Consider the following 12273-nt stretch of genomic DNA (forward strand, 5'->3'; position numbering starts at 1 on the left):
TTGTCGGGATCGGGCTCAACGCCACGTTTACTGACGACGTGACCTAATACCTTGATGCTGTGACTGGCAAACCGACACTTCTTAGTGTTGAGCTTGAGACCAGCCTTAGCTAAACACGTCAGGACTACGTCTAGCCGTTCCAGGTGCTGTGAGAAGCTCGACAAAAAGATGACAATGTCGACCAGGTAGCAAACGCAGGTCTTCTATTTTAATCCCCGCCGTACCGTGTCTATCATTCGTTCGAATGTGGCTGGGGCATTGCACAGGCCGAAAGGCATTACATTGAATTCAAAGAGCCCATCTGGCGTAGCAAACGCAGTGTTCTCTTTATCAGACTCGTGCATTGGTATCTGCCAATAACCGGAGCGCAAGTTGAGACTTGAAAAGTACTCGGCACCTTGTAAAGTATCAAGAGCGTCGTCAATGCGAGGCATTGGGTAGACGTCCTTACGAGTGATTTTGTTGTGTGATCTGTAACCAATGCAAAACCGTACCGAGCCATCCTTTTTTTTTCACTAGTACGACAGGAGAATACCATGCGCTTGTCGAAGGCCTGATGACATTGCGCACGAGCATGTCGTTGACTTGTTCTTCTATAAGCTTGCGTTCAGAAGCCGACACATGGTAAGGGCGGCGGCGAATCACACGGGAAATGTCGGTGTCGATACGATGGGCGGTCACTGTTGTTTGACCCAGACCTTCGGAACAAACGTCAAAGCAAGTTTTGTGCTTCATTAATAACGCTAGCAAAGCATCAGTTTGCGTTGGGTTGAGATGTTCACACAAGGTGGCCTTGAGAGCAGGAAATGCATCTTCCGCTGGCATACACTTTGAGAATGACGAAGCAGATGAACCAGTGACGACGAAAAGCGGTGCTTCTTCGGTAATGCTGGCAACAGTGGTCCCCTCAGGCAAAATAAGTGGTTCTGGCGTCGTGTTGCAGGCCGTGATGCTTGCATAACCACGGGAGAACCACACTAAACAAGATGCGATGGTAATCCCTCGAAAAATGCCGCGCTGGCAAGGAGCAACCACAGCGTCACCATCTAGAATGTCTCGTGACTTGATCGTAAGGACACGTTCTCGTCCGGGAGGCAGGAGGAAATCGGCAGCTGTCACAAGGTTGGGCGAGGAAAGGTCGGCAGCAGAAGAAAGCTCAGTGTCCGTAATACGAATGAGGGGCCGACCACACGAAATTACAGCAGACGCCGCTGACAAGAATCCCAGCCTAAGATTATCTGACGAGCGCACGAAGACAGCACAGCCAATTGTATGTGATGACGGATTCCATCGATGAGAATAGGAGCAGTGCACAACCCAGTCGGGCGAATTGGACTGTCATTAGCACCGCAGAACATGGGACCGGCATAAGGAGTTTGCACTTTACGCAGGCGAAAACACAATGCACGATCAATTACTGAAATGGCGGCTACAGTGTCTATAAGGGCGTCAACAAAAACACCTTCCACAGAAACAGGCACTAAATTAGCTGGATGAGACGGGGGAGTTGTAACGTTCCGACGACAAGCAGTTTCCCCTCCAAAAACTGCACCTTCTAGTTTTCCGAATCCAGAGAGATCGGAGCGGGACACAAGGGTGATGACGTACGCCGAAACGGTGACGGAGAATGGCGGTGAGATGAACGAGAAGGATGAGGCCCAGCATGAGACCGTGGAGGGGAGGGCGACTGACGGAAGGTGGATGGATACGGTGCGGGATTGTATTCATCGGGTCTCGGGGCAAAGTCTCTCTCGTAAGCTGAGTAACCACGTCGTTCATCCTGCTGACGGCGGCGGCAGAAACGGAATATAAGACCCCTTATGCCACAGTAGAAGCAGATGGGGCGGGGAGGACCCAATGTAGAATAGTGGCGTGGCCTTGGCGCTTGCGTTGTCATCGCAGCCACATGGTCGCATCCGACGTCCGCAGGCACAGTTGGAACTGGTGCGGGGGCCCGCGATGCAACTTCTGCATACGAAGGCACTGGGAAGCGCACAGGAGACGGGGCATGTGCAGCGCTTGTGATTGATGCCACTTCGTCCTTGATTATCTCTCGCAGGTTGGGAGCAGGTGTGTGGACAGACGCAACGCTAGGGTAGCCTGGAATAAGGCCGTGAAGTTCTTCTTTGACAATTGTGCGGATAAGGGCCCGCAATTCATGCTCTTTGGTAAAGCGAGCGTCGCAGGAGGCGTGTGGAAGGCGCATGGAATGAAGCGCGTCCAGGCGTTGGCATGTAGTGATGACGTCCCGGACGGTAGTCGGATTCTGGATCACGAGAGCATTGAAGGCCACAGAGTTGATACCTTTCAGTAGATGTCGAATGTGATCGGCCTCCGTCATGTCATTTTGTGCTCGGCGACAGAGAGCCAGAATATCTTCAATGTAGGACGTATACGATTCGTCGTTCCCCTGGATGCGGGTTGCGAGCTTCTGTTTTGCTACTACAGAACGTCCTGCAGACGTGCCAAATACCTAACGGAGATGCCCCGTGAAGGCCGACCAATTGGAGAAGTCGCTCTCGTGGTTGTAATACCAGGTTTTAACGACGCCATCGAGGTAAAAAGGAACGTAGCGCAGTTTGTGCACCTCATCCCAATAATTACAAATGCTGGTTCGATCATAACTGTCCAGCCATTCTTCGACGTTTCGTTGCGAAGGCCGGAAAATACCGGAGGGTCTCGATGAGAGGTACTCACGTTGTAGTGAAGCCTAAATGGCTGAGAAGGAGCGGTCGCAGCACCGGACGCGTTGGGTTCTGCCATCGCTGTTGTTTGAAAGCACAACCATCGACCAGACCGGAGCTCCAGGGGTGACGGGTAGAGCAGGAGGACGTGGGAACCAAAGCACGCTCCACCACTTATGAGACCACGTCCGGTACGGCAGCAACCAGGTTATCTTTCTAATCCAGACGCACGAGCCAGAGAGCCAGCCCGCGTGACATACGATGATGATCACTACAATGGTTTGGTCATACAGATGAAGATGAAGTACATAGTCAGCGCTCACAGTATATGTATATATAGATATATATATATATATATATATATAGATGTGTGTGTGTGTTTGTGTGTGTATGTGTGAGTGTGTATGTATGGCCATTGCTGGGCTTGCAATGGCCATACGCCAATATATTACTTGGAAAGCAGCACAATTTGAGCTGTGAATACAAAATAAGAAATGGTTACAGTGAATTTACGCAGATTAACAGACGGTCTATATATACAATTGGTACTTTTTATTATGCTCATGATAACCCCATTCACGTAGAATTTATGACTCTTAGGTACACGCTTTCCTTCAGATCGGCCTCCCGGTATTATAAGCACTTGAAGCTTACATAAAAGAAGCAGAGTAAGCGCGAAAGCACGCGGTTTAAACAATACGAGCTTTTCAGAAAACATTATTTTCTTCCGCAACATTGACATGACGAAACTGAGTCGTCGCCAATATAAATGTTGTGACAACATTAGTTATACTCGGGTTTCTCATGAAACAATCGAGCACATGTGTGCTCCGGGTATTGTATGTATCGTGTATGTGTACTCTGTGTAACAGTGCTCTGGGTATCGTAGACATTGCCGACATAGCGAGCGTATTATTTATTCGCAATATTGATACTTATCCTCTCTTTGTAGTTCGCCAGTAGCCACAAATGATGTCGCGTAGCTCAAACGGCTGCTTGAGTAAGAAGCTAGGTGGATCCGCTCAAATTACGACTTAACGTGTTCTATTTTCTTTTTGTCGGTTGGTTTTTGAAACAGTGAATGTGTTGACGCAATTTCACAAGCCTGCGTATTTAATTGTTCACCATGGTACGTAGCAGGTGTGCATACACTTGTGAAGGCTCAGAAACGCACTAAACGCGCTAAAAACTAGCAATTACACGCTTTCGCACGCGCGCTCCCAATGAAGACGCTCCTGAGATCTTCAGTACCATAGAACTAAAGCGCCGCCGCTACTGTCATCCGCTGGAGAATCAGCCGAGATACGGCGCGGCCGCCTCGTTCACTCCACTGCCCCCTGCTAGTACACTTCACCGTCGTGACTGTACTACAGTGTACTAGAAGAGGGCAGTAGGCTTACTCCCCGGCGGAGAGTATGCGGTTGGGTGTCTCCACAAACGTCGCCAGTGTGTGTTTCTCTTTTCGCCCAGGTGGCGGCACTGGCATCGCCAATAATGGAACTTTGGGTGAGCGTGGCGGCTGGAAGTGCTGGCCAGCTCTTACGCAGAAGCACTTGTTGAGCGACGCGCTATTGCTGTGGCCATTGTAGCGCCCAGTTTTTGCCGGCAGATGTGAGCCGTACGCACCGCTGAAGAAATCGGTATGTGCTTTAGTGCCTAAGCCATGCTGCAATATCGGCAAAACCACTGTTACGCGCCTGGGTGCCAACCAGGCTATGTGTTCGTGAAGGGTGGGCCGAAGCTTTCGTTGCTTGGCGTCCCGAAGGATGAGAACAGGCGTAAACAATGGGAGAAGAACCTGCGCTGAGTGGACATGCCCCTGGAAGACACCAGCGCTGTGTGCGAGCTTTACTTCGAGCCGCGTTATGTGCTCAGAGACGATGTGCATATTGCTGAGGGAAAAGAGGTGTGGATACCTCGCAGGAGAGCCCTTCTCTGCGCTCGTTTATTCAGACATAAATACACAGTTCACTCGTTTATTTAAGACATAAATACACAAGTGAATTAGGTCCTAGAGCTTAGGCAACAAATCACCTGACGAGGCCTTCACCCTAGACAACACCGTGCCCCAGACTAACCAATCTTCCTGCCAGCTAGCTTATAGAATGTTTTCAGTAAACATTCCTAAAAGAGACAATGAAAGAGTTTGCAGTTTTTAGCTCAACGACATAACGGTGGCTGTAGTCCGAGAGGCCACGTAAACAAGAATTCAAGCATTGTTGTTTTATGCCATTTTTTCAACAAGGTGAGCCAGTTGACATCAGTGATTGCATCACGGTATGCTGCTGAAGCTCTCCGGCCAGGCTCCTTGAAAGAAGAAACCCTGAAGGACTTGCTGTAGTACCTTGATCAGTGGAAAAGGCATGCCAAAGGAACCCTTGGATTTTTAAGTGACTCCACAGCAGCTGGATTGCGTGTCCCAATTTCAAGCACTCTCGAGTTGCTTACCTTCTTAACATTCAATGTTGGATACAAGTACCTAATAACATAAAGAACCAGCCAGGACCCACTCGAGAATTTCGTCGGAAGTGTAAGACAAGCTCCTAGCAATAATGATCACCCGACTCCAACACAGTTCCCAATCACTGTGAATTGCCTCTTATGTTAGGGTCTGGTTAGGTCTGTTAGCCATGGAAACTGCGAGGAGGGTACCCTGGCCTCTTTGCTGGAAGTTGACTCGCTCGAATCATCAACTGATAGCGAGAAGTGCAGTCAAACTGCTGCTACCAATGCAGCTGAAGGGAAAGCAAAAAAAAAATCGTGGTACACCAGCATGCTGGCCCGCAGGCTTGTATGACCATAACCAACACGTGGTCAGAAGCGACTTCGGCTCATTTACCATATTTCGGGCTGTGTTGCACGACGTTGTCAATGATAGAACAAAATGTCAAGATTGCGTCAAGCTGCTCACCGTGAGCTCAGCTGGTGAAAGTTTCAGCGTGCTTGGCTATTAAACTATTGTGTCCGAAGAGGCCTCCTCCATTCCTCTAGTCAGCTGTACGGCTTCGTGGAAAAGCTCGAAGGTATATTCACAGATTGTTTCGGCCAGAGCGAGCTGCACTCTGACAGCATTATGGACATGCTGGCAGTTGTTCAGCACAGACTTTCCATCGAAATCGGTTGCAGTGTGCATGCAGCTACTCTAACAGCGAAAGTAATTAGTTTTTACATTGTCACACGTCTTCATATTTTTGTGAAAGGACTGAACAGTGACAAGGGAGGAAAGCGGCAGAGGACCAAGCAGCTGAAGCTGAGCCGTTCCACATGAAGTGAATAAAGTGTGTTTAAAGCAGTGGTTGAATACTGTGCTTCTGTTTTGAAAATAAGAGCTTCATGTCAGGAACAGAAGCTTGTACATAGGTCTAACAAATGTGTAACTGCGTAAGTATAGTTATTAAAAACCCCGAGAAATCTACTCTGCCATGTCCAACAACCAAAAGATGGTTCAGGAACAATTTCATTTCATCATTACAAAGGCACAAACTCAGCCAGCACGCCTGCATGTTAAAGCTCGGCTAGGAAGCTAGCTTGCACTATTTCCTAATTGTCTGGTGGAAGGCAGGGCACAATCTTGCTACAAAGTCATTTTAGGTTAGGTCTACGCAGCATGTAACCGTATAGCTGGTCACTGTAATAATAACAATATTCGGGGTTTAACGTCCCAAAACCATTAAATGATTATGAGAGACGCCGTAGTGGAGGGCTTTGGAAATTTCGACCATCTAGGGTTCTTTAACGTCCACCTAGATCAAAGTACACGGCTGGTCACTGCATGAAACCGTATATTTTGAGGGGTAACGCAAATGCACATACGATCACTTGTTTTCAGCACTTCTTCTGTTGCTGCCTCTATTTCCACGGTGCCTTCTTTCAACAGGGTACCTCTAATGAACACTTTGCAGTAGCTCGCAATGCGTGACTCAAAAAACATGACCACTTTTTCCGATCGTACTTCATTCTTCGGTGTCAACATGGACGTGCAGTACACAATGCCGTTGTGATCTGGAAAGATGTGCTTAGTCCAGTGCGGCGATCGTACCTGAAGACAGCTAAATAACGACATAGACTTGCGGTCTTCCTGCGGATTTTCTGAAGAAGAAGCTTCTACATCGATGGCCAGCTGTTCGTCTTCTGGCCTTGATGCTGCAGCGTCTGGATCCGGAGTATTTACGGCGTTTCTGTGCAACACCGTCGAGTTGCCACTCGTGCACAGCCGGCGCTTCACTGGCGAAGCATGACTCTGATGCCTAGTTCACACTGAGACATCCGCTTTCTACAGCGACCGAAATTCCCCTGCCGCCGAAACGCAGCGTCGTTCGCACTGGACGCGCCCCTTACCGCCGGATATGCCATCTACTACGGGGCGAACACGGGATGGATGCGCTGTCACCCGGTTGTTGTCGCGGCTCGCGAACGCTACTACGCTATACGGTGGTGTATACTTCGACGATTCTCGTACGCAAGAAGCAAGAAAAGACAGTACGGCTTACTTTGCTGGCAAGTGGCTGTCTTGTAATGCACGAAGAGCAGAAAAAACCACCGACGCCAGCGGCGTTGGTGGGTTCGTTTTGCTCTGCAAGACCGCAACAAGCTCGGTCGCGCCAACAGCAAGCTCGGTCACTTCTTTCACGAAATACGGACGCGAAATGGGCACAGAGTAGGTTAAACTTCCATTGGTTTCAACATTCAGTTACGTGCACTGCGGCATAACAAGTGAGTAGGGCCTGGCCGCCATTTTTCAAAATTCCTTGACTAGCGCTCCTATTGGTCCGCGGTGACCGATTCGGCGGCAGACGCCGCAAAAATCGGTCCGAAAGCGATCGGCAGGGAGAGGGCCCTTTCGGCGAATTTTGCCGCCGCCGAACCGGATTTGGAGCACTTTCGGCGGCCGGAATGCCCAGTGTGAACGCGGCCTAAGACTTCCTTTTTCGAGGCGGCCTTTCTTTCACTGCTTTTCTGGTGAGATACGATGGCAAATTTGACAAAATAGTGGGAACAGCGTCACTGCTCAACATAGGCCTCCCGCGTGGGATCCGCACTTCTTTACCGCCGATGGTGTGTACATAATCGCGAATTACGTACCGAGGCTCGAAGTGGAGTTCACAAACCGCACTTGTGTCTTCGAGTGACTTGTCCGCATGGTGTAAATTATTCTTCCACAGTCTTCTCAGTCTCTCATCCCTGGGGACGACGAAGAGTGACGGTTTTGGAGCACCTTTTATGTGAACGTAGCCCGTCTGGCATCCGGGTGCATAACAATGGTTCTGGCGACGTGGTGCCATTCCGCACTAAGTGTCGATGACCGCGAGGTGTTCACTACCAATCTACATTATTCACAACTATAAGAACTGAAAAATTAAACGTATTGACAAAGCACTGCTCGGCCGTAAACCTGCAGCGATGACGACACACAGCCAACACAGAAGCAGAGTGAAAAGGTGAAAACTTCCATTGCTGACGATGGTAGCGCCGCCACGCGGGCACTCAAGAAAACGAAAACTCGTTGACATTTTTTGCGCCACGGCAACGTACCCTCTCCCCGTAGAGTGGGCTCACTACCCATTATTCTAGAACACTATAGTTTGGGCTAGTTTCATGGTGCGCATCACCTCCGTCGTGCGCCCGGGGGACATACGCATGCTGTTTCCCATCATTGTCTATCACGGCGAAAGAAGAAAAGAGAAAAAAAAATAACTTTCCCAGATTCTTCTTCTCTTTTTGGGGACTGTAAGAAAAATTACGAGATATCTTGGCGCAACACAAGCACAGCCATTGTAACCTTGGTGCGATTATATACAAATTCCAAATCCGGACAAAGGCGGTCTGTTCCATTGAGTCACACGCGATTGGCCTATTCGAGCCGTGATGAATGCTGTGACGTTCTGAGTGACGTGGGCTGGGGTGTCACGTGATTGTTTTTGTCCGGTTTTTGGAGGAAGGCGAAGGAACGGTCGGCGAGACCGTTCGAAAGGAACCGGATGGATTGAATTGGCTGCAAGGTGGCCTGGATTGTATGGAAAAGTAAGGGCTTCTCGACTTTTCAGCATCCGGGCACTTGGACAACCTGGCGTTTCCCACTGCCACGGTTTTTCGTCTCGCCTGTGCGGCAGCTGCAGCCAAGCACGGACGACGAAGCGAGGTTAAAGATGCATTTGAAAAGTTCACCAAAGAAGAGTTCCGGCAATGTTCTCGTCTGTCCGAACGAACCGTGCGTAGCTTGTGCGACGAACTTGTCCCTGTCATCGGATGCCAGCGAGCCAGTGGCCTTTCCACAGAGAGGAAACTGTTATGTGCGCTGCGATTTTTCGCCACCGGTTGCTTCTAGAGGAGCGTTGATCGTGAGGAGCACATCGGCAAGTCTCAGCCGGTCGTGAGCAACACTATCCACTTGGTGACGCAGGCAATCATAACCGTGGCTGCTAGGAACAAGCTGGCCGACTTCCCACTGACAACAGCTGCTAAGGATGAGGAAAAGGCAGAGTTTGCGCTACGCGGTTGCATCCCAGGGCTGCTGGCGTGTGCCGATGGCACGTTGGTCACCATTCGCAAGCCGGAGGGATTCAGAATGGCCGACACGGCGAGCTGCATGTCCAGAAAGGACTGTTATGTCCTGAACGTCATTATCGTAAGTACCGTTAGGATCCTTTCTTACTCACCCATCGGAGCAATTGTTCCGTTGTGACGCCAAAGCTGGAAAAAGTAGTAGTGCAACGAAGGAAAAAGAACCTGCAGGAAATTGGGTGCGAGCTAGTTGGTGGCTCGCAAGGCCTCGGTAATAACAGGTGTCAAGTGTTTTGTGCGTGAGTCAGTTGCCGTTTTTGCACTGGCATGCATGCGCAATTGAGTTGTGCATTTTAGAGGTAATCGGTAATATAGGCAGCAGACGTAGCAGTAATATATACACGACAGGGAAGTATTTCCAACACGAAAGTGCTTACAATCGCAAGAGCTGGCTTTGGCATTCACGAGAGTTTTTTCCCAAGAGCAACACGTAGGTTTTCATTTATTGATCTTTCAGTGGAAGTCGTAGCCATGTGTACAGCAGAGGTGGGGGGGTGTTGCCCCTACGCTCCCCACTCCTCAGTGTGCTACACCCTGTGTTTCCTTCTAAGTGAAGCTCCTTGTACCAATGACTGTACTAGTACGCATTGTTTCCTGGGTATGCGTAGAAAAAAGGGATTTATTCTGAGTATAAATGCAGTACTATTTTATATCGCTCTGCATCGCAGGTGTTCAAAGCATGGCTGCGCATTCTTCTCATGGACCCATGATCCCCAGATTCGTGCCACGACTCCTGGGTGTGGGAACACAACCCAATGCGTGCGCGCCTACCTGCACATCTGCAGCCTGGCGAATATCTGCTTGGTAAGTATTAATGTGTACTATTTGGGCAGAACACTCAGCTTTTATGCTTATATTGCAGGAGACGCAGGCTATCCCCTCATGCCATGGCTCCTCATTCCAGTCCTTGGCAGTCAACCGTGCAACACTTCCGAAGGCCGATACAATAAGGAGCGCGCATTCATGCGTATTGTTGTGTAAAGATGTATCGCCGTGTTGAAGAGCAAGTTCCGCTGCTTGCAGCACTTTCGAACCATGCTCTACAACCCCGATCGGGCAGTGCAAATCATCTATGCTTGCTTTGCTCTCCACAACATTGCGTTGCATGCAGGCGACTGGACCTTCGACGAGTATGTTGTGGACATGCCACCAGCTGAGGATGACAAGGGGGAGCCATGTGCTCACACCACGCAACGTGCTGCTCAGAGACGGCAGCAGCACAGCGCTGTCTTGGGCCTTTTTTGAAGTGCACAGGAACGGTGAGTTTTCATGTTTTCCTATCCCACACATAATTTATTTACACTAATTCTAGTGGATCTAGACATGACAGGGCTGTGTTTGCCACACTTCAATACACGAAGTACTTACTCGTGCTTCAATATGAAGCAAGGTGGCAATGCCAAAATGCTGCATTTTCTTTAAATGGCACATGAAATATGCAACAGAACACTCTTTTCCATATCAGTGATCACAGTCACAACAGACTAGATTGGAGCAAGCATATGTGAGTGGCACTGTGTGCTGAATGTTGCTATCACAAAATTGTGCGAACAATGCAGCAACGTCTCAGAATTTCTTTCACCAGAACGCATAAAAATCGCGATTTCATTAGTAACATGTTGCATGAACACATGATACATAAGTCCATATCTTCTCATAGTGACTGACTACAAGCATTCAATTGTGCACGCCAGGCTTGACGAGCAATCGTGCTCGTCAAGTTGTGCTGGTTTTTTGCTCATCGTCCTAAACAATGTATGAATGTTAAAATAACATTTGATTAGAATTCTCGACTGCAGTCATGCTGCAATGCTAAAAAGTACGCAAATCATGACGGCAAACAACAGGCGAGTTGTTTTGATAACATACAGCATGAATAATTCGCTCAGCCATTTCGCGGCTCCCAAACCATACCACGTTCAAAATTTATTCCCGCAACGAGTTGTTTCCAGTGAAAACTGGATGAAATCAATCGCTGGCATGTGGCTGTGATGATGACCATTTTCATTTGTGAAACTGTGCGAGATGACCACTTAATAGCTTAGCGCTCTCAAACAAGATTCAGAATGTAGTTGTTGCACCTTAGCCTCATTGTGCTGAAATGAAAATATCACAGTGAACTGCAAAACAGTGTGGTGCAAAGAGATATCACATTACTACACTATGTGATAATGCTGCATAAAAAAGCACAGTGAGCTAGAAAACACAGTGGGACAATTCAAATATCACAGACACATTAACAGAAAATGTCAACTATACACTTGTGGTCTCCGTGTGAATGACTATACACCTTTTAAATGTGGGGAAAACACAACCACTGGAACAGCTCGAACATGCATTGAGAGATGCATATATCGAACATAAAAAATGCTGTACTCCTTGTACAAAGTAAATGCTAACCTAAATCTAGTAATATGTACTAAATGCAAACAAAAAACGTATAAAATAGAACATGAACAGCAAGACGTAAACATATCAAAAAAACTAAACCAATTATGAATGATAAAAAGTTGAAAACATGGCAAAAAACAAACTAAACTATGTATATCTCTCCCGAAGTGTATAAAATTGAAAATGAAGAGCAGCACCTAAACACATTGAAACCAACAAATCATTAATGAATGATGACAAGAAAAAACATTGAACACATGACGAAAAATTAAACTAAACTACGTATCCCTTTCTCGCAGAAAGCCCTCAGCCACGGTCAGTGCCCTCCTGCACAGCTGCCGCCTTCTCCTGTGCCGCTGCCACACGCCGTGCTGCAAAAGCGATGCGGGTGGTTGATTTTTTTATCTCCCGCAGCACCTGCGATGAATCATCATGGTGTAAATGTTTAAGTGAGCAGCCAGTAAACCCTTAACCATCTCGTGACTGGAAGCTGCTGCTTCTGCCAAGAATTGCAACGGGCACAACAATTTCCCCTCAGTTGAAGATCAACTGGCCTGATGGCATCCAATGAAAGTGTGAAGCTTTGTGTCAAAGCTATGCCCTCCTCGTGCGGACCAACAAACATTTGTTGAAACTA

The 12273-nt window shown here is 48.3% G+C and overlaps 1 protein-coding gene across 1 annotated transcript in view; it reads left to right on the plus strand.

Annotated features, from left to right (window-relative positions):
• The window catches only part of LOC119185557 (phosphate-regulating neutral endopeptidase PHEX-like), a 34784-nt gene extending 24829 nt beyond the window's left edge, over nt 1-9955 (plus strand). The window contains exons 3-4 of the mRNA XM_075883618.1: nt 9010-9159; nt 9914-9955. Coding sequence (XP_075739733.1) covers nt 9010-9159; nt 9914-9955 — 192 coding nt within the window. The remainder of the gene's footprint in view (nt 1-9009; nt 9160-9913) is intronic.
• The last annotated feature ends 2318 nt before the right edge of the window (nt 9956-12273 follow it).

The sequence above is a fragment of the Rhipicephalus microplus genome, unplaced genomic scaffold, assembly GCF_043290135.1.
Source record: "Rhipicephalus microplus isolate Deutch F79 unplaced genomic scaffold, USDA_Rmic scaffold_18, whole genome shotgun sequence".
NCBI lineage: Eukaryota > Metazoa > Arthropoda > Arachnida > Ixodida > Ixodidae > Rhipicephalus > Rhipicephalus microplus.